This window comes from Onychomys torridus, chromosome 3 (assembly GCF_903995425.1).
Source record: "Onychomys torridus chromosome 3, mOncTor1.1, whole genome shotgun sequence".
In the NCBI taxonomy this organism is placed as follows: domain Eukaryota; kingdom Metazoa; phylum Chordata; class Mammalia; order Rodentia; family Cricetidae; genus Onychomys; species Onychomys torridus.
Window position 1 is genome coordinate 156,377,611 of NC_050445.1, and position 19,166 is coordinate 156,396,776.

The 19,166-nt window shown below is 43.7% G+C and overlaps 1 protein-coding gene across 7 annotated transcripts in view; it reads right to left on the reverse strand.

Annotated features, from left to right (window-relative positions):
* The window catches only part of Cfap94 (cilia and flagella associated protein 94), a 46,101-nt gene extending 26,957 nt beyond the window's left edge, over nucleotides 1-19,144 (reverse strand). For 2 of the 7 annotated variants that reach the window (XM_036180583.1, XM_036180580.1), the window contains exons 1-5: nucleotides 13,044-13,390; nucleotides 11,366-11,457; nucleotides 8,626-8,727; nucleotides 3,214-3,351; nucleotides 816-962 (exon numbers count right to left, since the gene is read on the reverse strand). In XM_036180583.1, the coding sequence (XP_036036476.1) occupies nucleotides 816-962; nucleotides 3,214-3,351; nucleotides 8,626-8,727; nucleotides 11,366-11,457; nucleotides 13,044-13,170 (606 nt within the window). In that variant the 5' untranslated portion in view covers nucleotides 13,171-13,390. Of the gene's footprint in view, nucleotides 1-815; nucleotides 993-3,213; nucleotides 3,352-8,625; nucleotides 8,728-11,365; nucleotides 11,458-13,043; nucleotides 13,391-16,133; nucleotides 16,152-18,900 lie in introns of those variants that run through there. The other 5 variants (XM_036180581.1, XM_036180577.1, XM_036180579.1 and 2 more) reach the window with 4 other exon arrangements.
* Between the last annotated feature and the right edge of the window lie 22 nt (nucleotides 19,145-19,166).

The window sequence follows — 19,166 nt, forward strand, 5'->3', positions numbered from 1 at the left end:
CACCTGCAGACTGTGTTCTGATGATCTATGGTTACACGCGCAGACTGTGTTCTGATGATCTGTAGTGTACACCTGCAGACTGTGTTCTGATGATCTGTAGTGTACACCTGCAGACTGTGTTCTGATGCTCTGTAGTGTACACCTGCAGACTGTGCTCTGATGATTCTTCAATGATGCAACAGAATTAAAACTTATAAAACATCCATGGGAAATTTAGACTGTGGACCAGATATTAGAATTATGAAATAAGTTTTATGAAGTGTACTAGCTTACAATTATTTGGATCTTAACATTATTGCTGAGGTATTTGAGGAAGGAATGTATAACACACAAACTTCTGAATGGAGCAAAGGGGAGAAGGAAAATAAAAACTGTAGTGAAACATTTATATTTTTATTTTTATCCATAAATTACATAAATAAAGCTGAAAATTAATATTTCACACAGAGCACATATTGGAACTCATAGTAATGTTCTTTGAATTTCATGTTTATACAATCCTTTCAAAATGAAAATTAGGATATCAATAATTGTAATCTCTATTAACTAGATTACCTATAGTTGATATATTACTTTGTAAAGTTTTTTTCATAATGAAGTCAGTAAACTTTGGCAAATATAAGGAAAATGAGCTTTTGGTTACTAATGTTTTGGCTCTTTAGAAAATAGTTAACAGCTGTTAAATCACATAATCCCAGGTCCTTCATTCCATTGATTTGTCTTGGAATATTTTAAGGTTTTTAGAAATATTAGCAGACTATAACACACAGTACAGCCTGTTAAAGTTAGTGCTGTCAGAGAAATACTACCCGTACTCGGAGAAGCAGTTCTGTGGCCACGTCCACCTTCTGACTGAGGAGCTCCTGCAGGCGCAGAATCGACCCTTGATGCTGCGCTATGGTCCTGCTCTCCAGATCACATGATGGAGTTTCCAGTAAAATTAACTTCAGCTTCTCAGTCAACTGAAATGTGAAGAATATTATATCACTCACCTGGAAAATAGTCAAAGGGACATGGAAAGAGGATGGCCCATCACTTTCAAATCAAGGAGAGAAATCCTTTCCCGACTTCTGTAATTTAAGATCACAGAGAAAGAAAACATTTCTTCCAAAGAATTCCCTTATACCTTTTCAACCCCATGGGCACAAAGCTCTCAGTAACCAGCTCAGAGAAGAGTATTGTTCGCCACCACCCAAGACCAAATGATGGCATCTCAAGCCATCTTCTTGGGTTGTTGTCACTGAACAAGACTGGATTTTTCTCAGTGCTGGGGAGAAGAAACTTGCTTGTTTTTCATAAGGACCCAGCTTCAGCTACATTTGAGTTTATGCCAGTGTGGTGACTCTCCGGAGGGTAGGTGAACACTGAGTGAGTAGGTGATGTTGGGGTGGAGGTGTTCACTGCACCCTCAGCCCTGAGGGGTGATTTCACCCTGCTGACATAAACACCCTTAATGCTGGGGTTCAGAGAGCCTTCTAGCTAGTGAACACATCAAGCTGCTAAGCATGCAAAACACCCAGAGAACTCAGGCAATCATTTCAGCCTTCCCCACATACTATTCCCTATGCACTTCTTCATCCAGCTGTTTATACTGGATAGAAGTACCAGTTTTCTATGTTTGGTGAGCCACTAAATAGAGTACTTCATCCAAGAGAGTTAGTGGAGCCCTATTTAGAGTTGGTTGTTCAGAAGTAGAAGTAACCTTGGGGATGGCTGGAAGGCATGCATAGGCTAGTGGATCAAACCCTTAACACATGGAGATATGCTCTCCTGGGTAGTTAGTGTCAAAATTCAACTGCAGACACCCAGCTGGTGTTAAGACGTAGAAAATTAGTTGGGGTATGTGTGTGTTCTATATACATTTGGTGTGTGTGTGAGGGGGGTTTTATACACACTAGATGTATGGGAGGTTCTACATACATTAGTTATGTGCGTAGTTCTGCATGTATTTGGTGTGTGTGTGAAGGGGTTCTCATATGCATTAGGTGTGTGGGGTGCCAGAATGTTCTAAGTCTATATCTTTTCTTAGAATTTGCTGGTGTCCATGAATTAGAGGATTCCTATCAACATTGCTTCTTTAAATATCATCTCACTCCTACTCTGTACTGGTTTTGGATATCCCTGCCTGGATTTCAGCCCATCCTCCTCCATCCCAGGTCGGCTCCTCTTCATCTTTCCATCCGTCACACTGCTGTATGCTCACAGTCTTTCAATATGACTTCTGATTTCTTTGTGATTAAGAAGTCTCAATGCACATGTATAAGCTAAAATTAATCCAAACATATTTCCTGGCCTTCTCAGATGTGTTTGCTCCTATCTTTCATAGTTTGAGGTTCCCAGCCACACTAGTCCATTTCATTCTCATCACAGCTTTAGGTTGTTATGGCCTCTAAAGGATTGGGGGGGAGCCACTAGGGATTCATGGATAGATAGTACAGTATCCATCTTGGATTGCAATGGCTTCCAGAGTCTTCTATTGCCTAATGGATCTCATCCATTTCTCTAATGAAACAATATAGTTATTAATGTTTTTATCAGTGTTTTTCTTAGATGAGTCTAGGCATCCTATGTACAGACACAGAAGTTAGGAAACTGTCCCATTTTTACTTTCACTAAGAAGGTAAATCTGAACAAAGCACAATGATGTGGATAAAACTATCACAGGGAGAGCCATTAGCCCATACATTAAAAAGGTAATGGGGGGAGCCATTAGCCCATACATTATAAAGGTAATGGGGGAGCCATTAGCCCATACATTATAAAGGTAATGGGGGAGCCATTAGCCCATACATTATAAAGGTAATGGGGGGAGCCATTAGCCCACACATTAAAAAGGTAATGGTGTGTGTGGCGGGAGGAGAGGAGCGCCAAGCCTGGGAGGATCCCAACATCGCTTCAAGAACACACTCTAATGAATTCACTTCCTTCCACTAGAACCCACTCCTGAAAATCCTAGCAACTCACTAAAGAGCACCACAGGCCTTTGGGGAGCACTTACAACCCAAACCACAACAACAGTGTCAGGTGGGAATTAAAGACCCCAGTGCCTCTAGACCAGCCACATAAATACAAACGATTTCATCGTTTGCTTCTGTGAGATGGAGTGGTAAACACTGTGTTTACATCTTGCTTTGGGAGGTGGACTATGAGAGAATTCATGGCTTAGGAGTAGCCATGCTGACTGGTTTGGAGCTGACAGCCTGGCGTACTTACAGACAGCACCAGTTTGCTTTTCTCAATCACTTGCTCGAAGGTCTCATTTGTCTCCTCTTCCCACAGGCTAATGAAAGTGTTCATTTCCTGGGCAATTGAAGGATCAGGGCTCCCATCACACTGGATGTAGTGCTTCCACTGGGGATACAAATGTGTGAGGGTCACACTCATGGATACAACCAAAGAGGCAATCAACTTTTAAAAACTGGGGGTTTTGCCAGGTGATGGTGGCACATGCCTTTAATCCCAGCATTTGGGAGGCAGAGGCAGGGAGATCTCTGTGAGTTTGCGGCCAGCCTGGGCTACAGAGTGAGTTCCAGGAAAGGCGCAAAGCTACTCAGGGAAACCCTGTCTCAGAAAAAAACAAAAACCAAAAACCAAAACCAACCAAACAAACAAACAAAACTGGGATTTTAGCCAGCTGGGGGTAGCACAGCACTCAGAAGCTGGCGGATCTCTATGAGTTTGAGGCTAGCCTGGTAAACAGTGAGTTCCAAGACAGAAAGGAATACACAGAGAGGCCCTGTCTCAAAAAACAAAATAAACAAAAGTGTTTTTTATTGGGAGAAGGGAAAATGCATACACCACTGTGTGCATGTAGAGGTCAGAGGACAGCCTGCAGAAGCCAGTTATCACTCCTTCAGCCATGTGGGTCCTAGGGACAGAACCCAGTCATCAGGCTTGGTGACAAGCTTACTTTTCCACTGAGCATCTCACCAGCCCCTAAATTGCCTTTTTGGAAGTCCAAAGCCTCAACTTAATAACCACAATTTACACAAAAACAATGGATGATGTTAACCAGTAACTTGATATAAAATATACAACTAGCCAAAAAACCCAACTACAACAGCCAGGTCCTCTGTCCCCTACACACACACACACACACACACACACACACACACACACTTCTCACTCTGTAGTCCTGGATAGCACAGAGCTCCCCGTGTAGACCAGACTGGCCTTGAACTCACACAGTTCCCCCTAAAGCTTTGAATAAAGGAGTGCCAAACACCAGCCCATTAGATTCCTTTTCATCTAAATAATTTCCAATCTCCATTGTTCAGTGGGGCACAAATTCTATTTACTTTCGTGTTTGTTTTGAGGTCACGTGAGCAGTTTGTTTTCTGTCTGATCCGTGTTTGCCTGTAAGTCGAGGCTTGTGCGATCTTCTCCTTGGTTGTCACTGATTGACAGGTACCTCTGATGTTTTAGGAGCCTCTCAGCATGCTGTCCATGTAAACTTTGCATGTCATGACATGATTTTAAACTCTAGACATCATTTCCTGTTTCCTGCTTCATTTCCCACTGGACTTCTAATATTTGCTTCAGTTCCAAAGTTATGATATCTGATCAAACTAAATCTCCTGACACACTTTTTGTATTTTATTTATTAAATATTTACTTTGTCTCTGTGTGTGTGTGTGTGTGTGTGTGTGTGTGTGTGTGTGTGTGTCTGTGTGTGTGTCTGTGTCTGTGTGTCTGTGTCTGTGTGTGTGTCTGTGTCTGTGTGTATGTCCACATGTGGTGGCCAGAACCCAGGTGGCAGTCAATTATCTTTGTCAGGAGACTGAGGGATGGGTCACTGTGTTTAACACTTTCTTCAACTGTTTTCATTATAAATAAATCAGTAAAATACAGACCACTGCCACTAGGAATCTCTCCAGGAATGCTCCATGATGGAGAGATTTCAGAATAACATTCTCATTATATTATAACATCAGTCTCCCTGCATGGAAACTTCATGAGAACAGCAGCACTCAAGGAGACTCTCATCCCATCAAAGGCAGCAACCAAAGAAAACACTTTGTAAAGACAGATGGCTGTCAGGCAGCAGAGACCAGCCACTAGCCGTACTGCTCCTCAGGATGATGGGCCTGACAAACCAAAGACTGGCCATAAACAGCAACCTAGGACTGTCCCCACATCAATGTTGTTCAAGAATCTGTGTCACCTCATCTAACTTGTGAGATTATGATACAGAACTCTCAACAACAGATTTAACGGCTCTGAAAAGAAGAGGCAGTGGTCATGCCCTTTACGGGGCCACGCTGAACGGACTTTCCTCCAGAAAGCTTCATTTCTCATCTCATTAAACAGAATAGACAGGAAATGTGGTTGAGACTAATCCCAGTTCATCAAACTATCCATCCCAGCAGCCTCTGCACATAGCCGCCCCAGCATGAAAACAGATCAAAGCATCCCTCGGTCATCAGTAAAATCCTGCTCTGCCTAATGTTGGACCAGCTGTCTCATGAGCCTCAGGTTCTCCATGAGGGGTCCAGGAATTGTTACCAACACACAAGGTGATCTCAAAGTTAAACACATTTTGGTTGTTTTGAGACAAGGCCTTAGTATGTAGCCTGGAACTCAAGACCTCTTGCCTCAGCCCCTGTGCTAGGACGACAGACAAGTACCTCAGTGCCAGATTTCAGGGACTCTATCTGGAATGTCTCACAGATAACACAAAGCCAGATTCTAGAAACTTCAGTAGTTTTCCACTCTATACATTTACTCTTTTTAGTCATAACCATTCAACTTTAGATCAAGAGAACAATCCCTCTTCTTTGACCTTTTTTGCCCTCTAGCTTCATGTACCCAAAATATCTTCTCCTTGTACAAGGACTTGTTGTTTCTGATTTCATCACCTTACATCAGGTTTATCTCTGTAATCCTAATTTATCTCTTTTTTATTTTTCAAGACACATGTAACTTTGGCTGTCCTGGAACTCACTCTGTAGACTAGGGTGACCTGGAACTCTGCTGGGATTAAAGGCATGTGCCACCACCTCCTGGCTGTAACCTTAATTTCTAATAAAATCCATAAAATCCATCAGATAGCAACTTGCTAGCTTTCTTCCATCACTGTGTGTATAAGCAGCCTTCGGTTCTTTGGAAACACATCTCCTCACCACAGTGTGGTCCCTTCCATGTCCAGAGCAGTCCAGCAAATGCAGTGGCCATATTTCCCATTCCACACAGAGCCAAGGTGCTCACAGCAGTTTGCTGATTTTCCAACAAACCATGAGCCTGGCTCTAGTTCTAATTATAAAACTTAGCAAACACAGCTGCCACAAGGCATCCAACTAAACCTTTCATATATCTGAAAACATGAGCAGGTGGAAGATGTTTCTCTTCTGTTTTTGGTCTTTTTTTTTGGGGGGGGGGGCTGCCACCCAGCTCCCAAGTAAATCACGGATGCTTATTCTTACTCATGAATGCCCGGCCTTAGCTTGGCTTAGTTTCTAGCCAGCTTTCCTTAAATTAACCTATCTTTTGCCTCTGGGTTTTACCTGTTCTTTTACTTCTGTAAATCTTACTCTTACTCCATGGCTTGCTGCATAACTAGGTGGCTGGCCCCTGGAGTCCTCCTTCTCCTTTCATTCCTAGATCAGGTCTCTCCTCCCAGATTTTCCCCTCTATATAGTCTCTCTGCCTGCCAGCTCCACCTATCCTTTCTCCTGCCTTGGCATTGGCCATTCAGTTCCTTATTAGACCATCAGGTGTTCTACACAGGCACAAGTAACACAGCTTCACAGAGTTAAACAAATGTAACATAAACAAAAGGAACACACTTAAAGTAACATTCTACTACACTCTTCCCAGCACCTGTCAATGCCACTATTCTGTCTTGTCTCCACTTAAGCCATGGTGCCTCATTCACTCCTTCATGGCACTTGGGACATTGTTCTATGCCCCTGAATCTACTAGACCTTGCTACACAGAGATGGTACAGTGCCTACTTGTCATCAGCCCAGTCGCTGGTCACTGCTTCTCAGTGTATTGTAACCAGGCAAAAGACTCCCTGGCCAATGCAAACAGAGGCCAACAGTCCTCTCTTTAGAAGAGCTTCCTGTGCGTTCAGTCAGTAAAGGTGACACAATGCCTCCTAATGCTCAGGTCACTGTTACCCTGTCAGACCACCTTGCTCAGATACACAAGATCAGCTCGAGGAGCAGATGCTCGTGAATCTCCTCCACTCACTTCGTCATGCTGAAAAGATTACTAAAGATACGCTGGGAAAGTTTCACCTCAGCTTTATGGTCACTTAGTTTATTAGCATCAGGCCAGAACTGTTCTCTAAACACAGCCTGTCACTGAGGGAGTTCAGGAAAGACACCAAACACTGCAGTGCATCAACACAGGGCAAGGCTTCCAAATCTTTGGTCTATTTGAAGACCAAGGAACTCAGCTGTGAGCAAACCTCTGTGAATGAACTCCTGCTAAGACTGGAGCCAAGCCAGTGGGGCGCCACTACTTGGGAGGCTGAGGCAGGGACATCACTAATTGGGAGATAGACAGACAGGCAGACAGACAGACAGACACACACACACACACACACACACACACACACACACACAGTGAGAGAGAGAGAGAGAGAGAGAGAGAGAGAGAGAGAGAGAGAGAATGAATTTCACCATACCTACCTTGCTACAAACCATCTTCTGTTCAAGTGCCCAAACATCTCCCTCCAAACTGTCTCTTCTGTATTCCTCATCCTTCCATCCTTCCTTCCATCCTTCTACCACCTTGCCTTTCTTGACTGACCTCCCGATTATTGCCCTTAGTGTTAGCTCCATTGCCTGTGTATCCAGTTTCATGTCTGATTACCATCATCTACCAGAGAGGAGAACCTCAGCACAAAGCCTGGTTAAGACCAGAGGATCAAAGCTGAGGCTTGTTACACATGCAGGTTCAGGGTGTTTTGCCTTCTCCCTTGTATACATCTCCAGTGGCTTACTTCTTCCTCGCTCGTGCAGAGAGAAAAGCACTCACAGAAAGGGAGGCTTTCTCCATAGCTGCAAATTTCCTTCTCTAGTTAGCTTTCAAAATAACAAAACAAGCAGTTTCCCAGCATAGCTGACACCAGGCTAGGGCCCACCAACAGCAGAAGCTGTGCACACTCACAGATACACACTGCTCTGCTTGAGTTCAATCAAGGCACAAGGTAGACAACACCACCCCTGATCCAAGGGCTCAACTTCTCCACTACTCACTGGGCTTTCAAAGCCTGCATGCTAATTTACAATTCATCCCAGAGCTTCCATGGTATTTTAAAATCCTTTTTGTACTAGCACCATCAAGCAATCAATTTCTCTTCCCTAAACAATGTATTTGTCAAATGAGAGAGAGGTTTTTTAGATTTATTTCTATTTATGTATTTCTGTGTGTGCAGTGCCTGCAGAGCCCAGAAGAGGGCATCAGATCCCCTGGAGCTAGAGAACATTTGGTTGTGAGCCTACTGATAATAGATGCCAGGAACCGAACTCAGACTCTACCAAGAACAGTGCATGCGGTTAACTACTAAGCCATCTCACCATCTGGATTTCCTTCTTAATAAAGTTTCCCAAGATAAAAATTAGCAGTTTCCTCATGGTCCCAGAAGTATAAGCTCAAGAGAGGAGACAGCCTCACCTGAGCCAGTGCCCTGGTTTCCCGTTTCAGTTTTTCTGCTTCAGGAAAACAGCCCTCTAGCAAAGAAAGCTCTTCAAGTTCTTCACTCCTTCTTTCTAGGTCCTGCCACAGAAGGAGGGTCACATGATTGCTCTTCCATGTTAGCTTTATGCTTCACAGGGAGCTTTAAAATGCATGTGGCTGAATACATAGTTCCAAACTAAACAGTCCAGTTAGCTTGACTAAAGTGCTAACACTGAGACTTCTCAAACAGTAGCTTCAAAGTGGCCCTTTAGATGTTTGAGGGCACCTTTGGGGTCTGAGATCAGTCTGTGTGGGATATTCTTTGCCCTGCGGTGCACGATACAGCCTCGGGTGTCTGAACAGGAATCAAGGCAGTGGTCTCACCTGCACTAGCTAGGGCTAGGACCGTGAGATGGAGCGGTGGCCACACACAGACCATCCTGATGGAGGGGGCAGTGATTAATTCTACTAAATCCTAACCCTGAGAATCCAACTTTAACACTGTGTGTGCTAGAATGGAAAGAGGCATTGACACTCCTCTACACACCAAAGGCAACAGTGCCCCTAGAAATAATCTCTATGATTGAGTGTTTTGGTAGATATGCTCTCAGAAACATACGAACTGAACACAACAGGTCAAGGATATAAATCAAATATTTGTGTGGAACAACAAGGTTCAGCATTCAAGCAGAAATTCAGATAAAAAAAAACTGCACCTGGTGAACAGCAAATCTTTAAAAACTTCTAATTTGACAGGCAGTAATACTAACAGGTGATTATTTTTTCTTTGAAACGGGGTCTCACTATGCAGCCTTAGCTGGCCTGGAACTTGCTATGAAAATTAGGCTACCTCTGCTACCTGAGTGCTGGGATTCAAGGCATGTACCACCACACCTAATACATAAGTGATATTTTGATAATGGAGAATAAGACAGGTCAACATTTGGAAGTAAGTCACTGACCAGTATGTTCTAGGAAAACAGCACATGATGTGACAGAGCAGTGCTCGGAAATCAATCTGTTCAGAGGCAAAGAGCAATACTTGATTGCCAAGGGGTGTGTGCCCACTAACAGGTGTGTGCACACTAATGGGGTGTGTGCACACTAATGGGGTATGTGCCCACTAATGGGGTGTGTGCACACTAATGGGAGTGTGTGCCCACTAATGGGGGTGTGTGCCCACTAACGGGTGTGTGCACACTAATGGGGTGTGTGCCCACTAATGGGATATGTGCCGACTGATGGGTGTGTGCCCACTAATAGGGGTGTGCCCACTGATGGGTGTATGTCCACTAATGGGGGTATGCCCACTAATAGGGGTGTGTGCCCACTAATGGGGTGTGTGCCCACTAATGGGATATGTGCCCACTGATGGGTATGTGTCCACTAATGGGATGTGTGCCCACTAATGGGGTGTGTGCCCACTAATGGGTGTGTGCCCACTAATAGGGGTGTGCCCACTGATGGGTGTATGCCCACTAGTGGGGGTGTGTCCACTAATGGGATGTGTGCCCACCAATGGGGTGTTGCCCACTAATGAAATGTGTGCCCACTAATGGGGTTTGTGCCCACTAATGGGATGTGTGCCCACTAATGGGGTGTGTGCCCACTAATGGGATATGTGCCCACTGATGGGTATGTGTCCACTAATGGGATGTGTGCCCACTAATGGGGTGTGTGCCCACTAATGGGGTTTGTGCCCACTAATGGGATGTGTGCCCAGTAATGGGGTGTGTGCTCACTAACGTAGCTTCAGATTCCACATTGTGAAGCTCACTTGTAAGGCTGGGGAGGGTGCCACGTGCCCATGGTCCCAGCTACTCAGGAAGCTGAAACAGGAGCGTAGCCGGAGACTGAAGTTTGATTCTGTCTTCAGCCACACGGCACAGCTCTGTCACACAGAGGGCACAGCAGCAGCAGTCAACATTTGCTTAGTGGAGGTGCAGTGTCCAAGAATTTCACAGTATCTGGAAGGCTAGGAGGGCATTTTCCCACTTTGTGGATGTGAGCACATGTGAGAGGTGCGTGCATATGTGTATGTGGGCATGTGGGTGTGTGTTTACACAGGCAGATGTTGACAGAAAGTGTTGTTCCCTGGTCACTCTCTGTCTTGAGGCAGGGTCCCTCATGAAATGGAAGCTCATCAGTTTGGCTAGGCTAGCTGGCCGTGAGCTGCAGGGATCCGCCTGTTTCTGCCCTCAGTGCTCCAGGCAGCCCATCCACCTGGATTTTCATGTAGAGCTTAGACTGCACGGTTTCAAGGCAGGCACTCTCCCACCTAAGACACCTCGGAGCCCTGTTGCATCCTTTCCCCCAATTCTGTAGTCTATCTGTGCAAGATGAGCTTTTCTTCATATTTCTGCTGAAACATCTAACAAAATGCTGGCATCAACATGAGAGCCCAGGTGTCTTCTGGTGAGCTAGATGCTAAAGAGATTTTTTAAAACATGAACGATGCTGCCAGGTACAGTGACATGTGCCTTTAATCCCAGCACCTGAGAGGCAAAGGCAGACAGATCTCTGTAAGTATGAAGCCAGCTTGGTCTACAGAGTTCCAGAACAGCCAGAGCTGCATAGAGAGACCACCCAACCTCCTTTTAAAATCAGTGACATTCGTGCGCCTAACTGAAAACGTGTGCGGTGATGGCTGATGTTCACAGTAGGGCTGGGTATTGCTGCAGCTACAGACCCGGCTGGGGTGGGTATTAGCACGGCTGGCACTGTGGCTCACACTCACCTTCTTTTCCAGCTGACGCCATTTCTCTTTCTCAATCCGCTGTGTTTCTAGCCTCTCCTGTTCTTCTTTTTCAAATTTCAGTCGAGCCTCCTCTGAAGAGCCAAAGAGAAGTCAAGAGCTAACTGCAGATGTTCAACCACAGTGTTTTAGATTCTCGTTTCATTTTGTTTACTGAGACAGGGTTCTCTGTAGCTTCGGAGCCTGTCCTCGAACTCGCTCGGTAGACCAGGCTAGCCTCGAACTCACTGAAATTCACCTGTCTCCGTCTCCTGAGTGCTAGGACTAACAAAGGCCAGCAGGATGATTCAGATGGCAAAGGCACTTGCCACCAAGCCATCTACTGACCCGAGTTTGATTCCTAGATTCCCATGTGAAAGGAAAGAACTCCCAAGAGTTGTCCTCTGGCTTCCATGCATATGGCAAAGTACCAGTGCCCTCAATAAATAAACAAACCTAAAAACATCAGTTAGAAAACAAAAGAATGTGCTTTACTACCTACAAAAGATAAAGTATACATTAAAAGTCAACAGAGTATTTTTAAAATCTGAATATAAATCTACAGACACTGAATTCTAATATCCCTGGCTATCAGGAGCACTCAGATTTTAAAAACTGCTTTCTAATATTTCAATCGGCCAATATTTTTATCAATGTTTAATTTAAATAAGTGACAAATAGGCCAGGCGGCGGCGGTGGTGCACGTCTTTAATCCCAGCAGCACTTGGAAGGCAGAGGCAGGTGGATCTCTGTGAGTTCAAGGCCAGTCTGGTCTACAGAGTGAGATCCAGGACAGGCACCAGAACTACACAGAGAATCCCTGTCTCGAAAAAACAAACCAAAAAATGGCAAATAGATATTGTTAAACATAAAAAAGTTGGGCTCAGGAGTTAAGAGCATGTACTGTTCTTGTATAGAGCCCCAGTTCAATTCTCAGCACCCACATCATGCAGCTCACACTTCCTGTAACCAGCTGCAGGGGATTGAACACCTCTGGCCCCTGTGGGTGCCTGAAGTCACTGGTGCATACCCACATTCAGACGTACACATACACATAATCAAAAATAAATAACATAAATCTTAAAAAAAACAGCTTTAAAAATAGTTAAGCTGTTGTACATACTTTGCTAGTGTGTATTTCTCATCTTTAATAAATTTCAGACTTCTTACCACACAATCAGCACTAATGTCCCTATTTTCATTAGTGAATTATAAATACTTCATAGCAGCCTTGACAAAATTAGCAAATTAAAATATGGGCTGAGCAGCTGGATGTGAATTCTGATAAGCAATTTTTTTTTGTTAATTTAAATACAGCCAAATATTGTGTGGGGTAAAAGGTCAAAAGATCAGCAGATTGTCAGAGACAGGACTTTCCCAAGTCCTGAACTCTGTATGGCAGCATGGCTTCCGTGCACACTCGGATCTGACTGTGTGGTCTGAACATGCACTGATGGGTCTTTCTGAGTACACACTGCATTGTAGAAATCCATTATAAAATTAAAGCCTGTTGAAAACGCTGAGTGGTTGTGTTGATATCATCTCTGGCTAATGTTCCGGGCTAGGTGGTCTGGCGCAGCATCACTATCAGCCTCTGACTAATGGCCTGTGCTACACGGCATCGCTATCAACCTCTGGCTAATGCCCCATATTCTAGGTGGTCCAGCACGGCCTTCAGTACCTTCCTCCTTCAGGCGTCTCTCTTCTTCCTCCTGCAGCAGCCGAAGTCGCTCAGCTTTGGTGATCTTTTTCTTGTTGGCAGACTTAACGAAGACCACAACATTAAAGAGGCTGTGAGCACAAGTCATTTAAGAACGCGTCCCTTCAAACAGTAATTATGAGCTTCTGGAGTGATGGCCAACAGGCAAGCACACTACTGCTCTTCCTAGCACCAGTGCCAGGCAGTTCGCGATTGCCTGTGACTCCACTCCAGGAGATTTAATGCCCTCTTCTGGCCTCTTCAGGCACCAGTGGTGAATATAAAATCACACAGGCCCACACACATACACATATATTAAAAAACAAATTTTAAAAAATAGCAATTATGAAAATAATTATTGATTTTATGAAACCAATTTTTCATGTATATTAATTCAATAGGTAAGACAGCCAATTAGTACCCAGCATAGACTCTGGCACTGCAGAGATTAGTCTGAAAATAAACAAGAAAAATAATCATATAATCATACAAAGAATGTGTGATTGAAGTAACTGTTGAGCTTCCAATGATGGAAACAAGGAAAACACCCATGATGAAAGTCTGAAACTACACATCTATAAACATCGAAGATATTTCTACAACCAGCAAGCTTTTAGTTACTTTGTGAGTTTAGAGGGAGGAGAGATTCTTTTGTCACACAGGTCAAGTAAAGGTCTATAAAGCAAGTGCAATTTCAGCTTGTGTTCAAGGAATCTTTACATTCAGGGGAAGGTGACATCAGGGCCATGCAGCCACCAGGGAGGGAGCTGGAGACCAGCAAACTCAGCGGGATCCGGGAAGACCCACAGAAGGGTCAGGGTTGCAGGTGCAGAGGCTGGAGCTCCTGCTGAGGTGGAGAGGAGCATGGCAGTGCATCCTAGTAACTGCTCCACAAACACAGAAAGCATGCAGGAATATTTCCTGAAAAAAGTTTACTTGTATAAACACTCAGTACATATTCACATAAGCATTCCTTCTGAGTCATCAAGAGCCCATGTGTTTGGAGATTCAGTGGGCTTCCACATGCTTATTCAACAAACACTAATTCCACTCCATGGTAGAGCATTTGCCTAGTGTACACAAGGCCTCAGAAGACATGGTCCTGGTCATAAATATATCACAGGCTGAAAGGAGGTAAAGGTACTTGCTGCCAAGCCTGATGACCGATCTCAGTTCAATCTCTGGGCCCCACATGGCAGAAGGAAAGAGCAGACTCCTATAAGTTGTTTTCTGACTGACACGTGTGTCTTGACACGCTACCACATCCAATCCAGGGAGCTACTACATTTACTGTTCAGGAATAACTCCATGGGAAAGTCTGCATATGTTCTCTATAGATGGGATTTCCCAAATATTTATTTCTTTATCACCAAGCATTCCAAGACACACAGTACACGTTATTTATTACCACATTTAATTTAAAAAATTATTGGGCTGCAGAGATGGCTCAGAGGTTAAGAGTACTGGCTGTTCTTCCAGAGTCCTGAGTTCGGCTCAAAACTATCTGTATTAAGATCTGGTGCCATCTTCTGGTGTGTAGGAATACATGCAGGCAGAATACTGTATACATAATATATAAATAAATATTTTTTAAAAATTATATGTGTATGAGTGTTTGCCTACATGTATGTCTGCATATCATGTGCATGCCTGGTGCTCACAGACGCCAGAGAGGGTGTCAGATCTCCTGGAACTAGAGTTACAGAGCTGAGAGCCCCATGTGGATGCTGGGAACCAAACTCAGGTCCTCTGCAACAGCATCAAGTGCTCATCTCTCAAACCCCCATTATCCACTCCCCACACCCCTTTTCTGACACAGACCTCATTGCATAGCTGAGGTTGGATTAGAACTTGTGGTCCTCTGGCACTGGGATCGCAAGAGAGCACCACCACACCCAAGCTTCTGGTCACACTACTGAAGAAGAGTCTCAATCTGTTTGATTTAATCCATGAGTACAGGACCCACAGACAAGGAGGGTTGGATGTAACTGAGTTTCCGAGGGAGAGCGGTAGGAAAATCTATGGAGAACGGACCACTGAGAGATGCTTTAAAGCAGGTACATCAAGCCTATGCTCCTGTTATGGTCAGAGAGGTAAACAAAGAGTTCTGACCACAGACAGAACTATGATGAGATCAAGATGCTTTTTGCATTCCTGAAAAAGGCAGCTACTGCTGAGCCCCACAAACTGCTGCTTACAGGACTTCAGGCCCAGTGTGATCAGTTTGGATATTTCATGACTAGGACAAATGCAGCTGCTATTTAACCATTTTATTATGCTTTATTTTGGGGGACAATGTCTGGCCATACATAGTTGTTGTTCTTTTGTTTTGTTTTTGTCTTTGTGGCACAGGCTGTCCTCAAACTCATGACCTTCCTATTTCAAACTCCACTGTAGCTGGGATTACAGGTGTGAGACACCATGCCACACTTGAAAAGTGATTAAAAAAAATAGAAATGAAAAAAAAAATTTTTCAAGTAAACCCGAATCTACTGATAAGCTAAATCTGGCCTGTAACTAAGGATTACAATTTCTGCTTTAAAGTATCGATCTATAAAGTAAAGAGGGAAAAGACATCCAAACGTATCAGGTAGCATGTTCTTTAGCCAACCTCAATATTCCAGACACATGGGGTAGTGTGTTCTTTAGCCAACCTCAATTTCTGCCCTGTACAAATGAACACAGAAAACTGCCAGCATGTGCTGCCCTGCAGTCCCTGTGTCACTCACAGCAGGTCTAGAACTATATTTTAGGTTCATCTGGAGTAAGGAAAGGAAGGTCTAACTCATCATATTCTACAGTGGACATAAAAACTGAAGCCTCGAATCCAGGTACAGGTCAGAACTAAAGGCAATTTATAAATTGTGTCTTTTTCAAACTAGAAATATCATCAAATGTGAGATACATCTGTAACTGTGAAGAATTATCCCATGATGTAAGTAACTATTATCTAAAAGGTGAGCTTATTAAATTCTATAAAGTATAATTAGAAAATTATTTTAAAATTCCATAAGAATTTCATTTATACATATTCATAAAACTATCTATTTTGGAAGCATAATTTCTACATACCTTTTTTGGTTTGGGACCCTAAAAAGTTGGGAAACAAAAGCATTGACATATTTTAAAAAGAATTCGGATACTTTCAACAAAGCATGGCTTAAAACATTAACTAGGAGAAGCTGGCGAAGGGCCCAAGGGGATGGATGCTCTTTGCACTTCTTCGTCACCTTTCTGTGACTCTTGAGTTCCTTTAAACTGAAAAGACGCTGCAAAAGCAGCCAGAACAAACTGAAAGCTCCAGCAGGAAAACTCACAAGATGTCCCCCTGAAGCATCTTTCTGAAGTAGAGTCAACACTGCTTACATCAGCCCAAGAGTCTACAAAATGAGCGACAAAGGACTAATTGAAAGGATTCTCCAAATCCCCACAACTTACTATTTGTACTACATCAAATTTGCAAATTTGGGGACTGTCTCATAAAGGAACCTTTCTATTACATAAGATGGTTTTAATAGGGATGCAATCAGTTTTGTTTGTTTGTTTGTTTTGTTGTTTTTTGGTTTTTTTTTTTTTTTTGAGCTGAGGATCGAACCCAGGGCCTTGCACTTGCTAGGCAAGCGCTCAACCACTGAGCTAAATCCCCAACCTGCAATCAGTTTTTTAAAGTTTGCCAATCAATGATAAAATGAAGACTGTCCAGCCACATGTTTTAAAGTTATCTGCCCATTTTGGAAAGTATAGTATTTCAATACTGATTTACAACTACAAGCATTTCTGGGCAATACTGTTTGTAAATTCCTGAGCATTCCTGTCTGTCCATCAGCTTTCTAGTAAAGAATTTGTAAGGGACCGTGTTGGTATAAGTTACACATTTTACATATCTGAAGAGCTATAGGAAATACTGGTTCAAGCCATAAGAAAATCCTTGTAATATGCAGGTGCTGAAGTCAGAATCCGTCAAATGACATCTTCTGAAGGGGCATACATTTCAGAAATTCACCCCATAGGTATTTAGTGGTGATTTACCTGGAAGGCACTCTGAAGTCCAGCTAGAGCTACAGAGAGAACAATGGTGGCTTTGCTCTCACTTGATTTTTACAACTGGCTTTTATCCTGGCTATGCATTCCCTATCACACTGGTTAACACACTTCCATCTTGAAACAAACACTTGGTGGCAGACTATATAAACATCCCTGCCCTGCTCTCAAGTGGCCATTCTTAAAGAGGATGGGCACATTCTTATCTCTCACTAGTATTTCTAACATGACTCTGGTTTGGGGAAAGTTCCACCCTTCTTCTTCACGTAAACATCAGAGCCACCAAGGGGTAAAACTGTTCTCAAAACTTAAGCATTGAAGGGTGTCGCTGCTTTTTGAAGGATACACTTTTTGAGAAATCCATACTCCTGGACTTACAGTGTATGTAGTCACTTCCCTTCCTGTTTTATAATTCCTTAGACTGAGGGGTTGAATTATTTCTTTTCAAATCCACACACTCAAATCTTAGCTTCTTGTATGTCAGCATTTGACCTACTTAGAAAAAGGGTCAATGATGATTTCACCAAATTAAGATGACCTCATATTGGAACTGGGTGCACCTCTGGATCAATATGGCCAGTACCCATATAGAAAAAGAAATGTTGAATACAGGCCCTCACAAAGAAAATAAACATCATGTGAAAAAAAAAATGAGGTCACACTGCTACACCCCAAGGAACTATTAGAAGTAGAGAGATCTGGATAAATCCCCCCAGGCCAACGCTCTGACCTCAGACGTTCAGTCTCCAGAATGGTGAGGTAGACGGTTTCTATAATCCACTATGTTTATGGTGCTTTGTTCCCTGGAAACCCCATGAGACAGAAGATTTGAAGTCATGACTTTCTGGAATCTACATTTTAAGCAAATCCCCCAATGGCTTGGCTTGGAAGTAAAGACTGCATGGTTAAGTCTTTGAGAAACAGTGCTAGGCAGATCTAGGAAAAAGAAACTCAAGCCCACATTTCGATGAAGCCAACAAGTGCATATTCTTGTAATTTGCCAGCAGTTTTAACTTAAGACCCACTGGAGTTTTGCCAGGGGAGTCCTCCACTACCCATTTCCTCCCACCACGTACAGAAAATGAACATTTATAAGAGGTTGAAAAGCAGCACTCTTTCTTTCCCTACCCTTATAACCTATTTACTGCTCCAGATATACCACTGTTACCATGGTAAAGCTGTGGCAGTCACTCTGCTTAATCTGCCTGCTGCAGGAGGGCTGTCATACTTTGTCTCTGACTTCCAGCCAGCAATCTTAAAGAATGTACACTGAACGTCCATTACAAAACGAGCAATTGCATTCTCCAAGTCCAACGAATGTGACAACAGACTGCTCTTGGTGGAGAATGGAAAACAGTACATGTCGTTAGTTCCATGCTAGTCTGTCTCCTTGGTGAAGATGGGAGAGTTGGAATACAAGAAAAACAAAATGGTAAGCTTTATTATATTGAATGAGTATAGGCTGACTACCTGAAATCAAAACAATTTAGGTTCCTTCGAAAGACCACTCAAAGTAACTTCAAAGCTGACTAAGCCATCCACTGCTGGTCTGAAAACATTCCTGACAGGTTGCATCGCCTTGAACGTGCATCACCAGAAGTTACTAGGTAAGGACCAAGTTTCAAGTATAGTTACAGGAGAGATGGGGATCCCGCCACCTCAGGTTTGCACAAGCTGGTTTGGGGCTGCGCCCGTCCGCCTGCTCCCCTCCTGTCAATCGGGAGCCTGTCCACCTTCAGCAGCGCTGCAGCGAAATCCGCGCTGGCCCCCTCTCGTCTCCCTTATTTTCCCGGCTTACCATGAGAGAAGAAGGACCTTAGCGGAGGGAAAAGTCTGAACTCGACAGTGTCAGAACGCTCACGGTTGTCAGGACGACAGGTCACTCCCACTCGCAAATCCCAGCGCTGGGCGAAGGTCCGCCTGCGCAGTCGCACTGTAGCCTTTCGGTGTGAGTCTGGCTCTTCTCGTAGACTGGTTGCTCAAGCTTCATCCCACTTCCGACGCAAGCCCAGCCCTCACCACTGCTATTACCTAAGGCCGCCCACTTCCGTCTGCTGCCCCGCC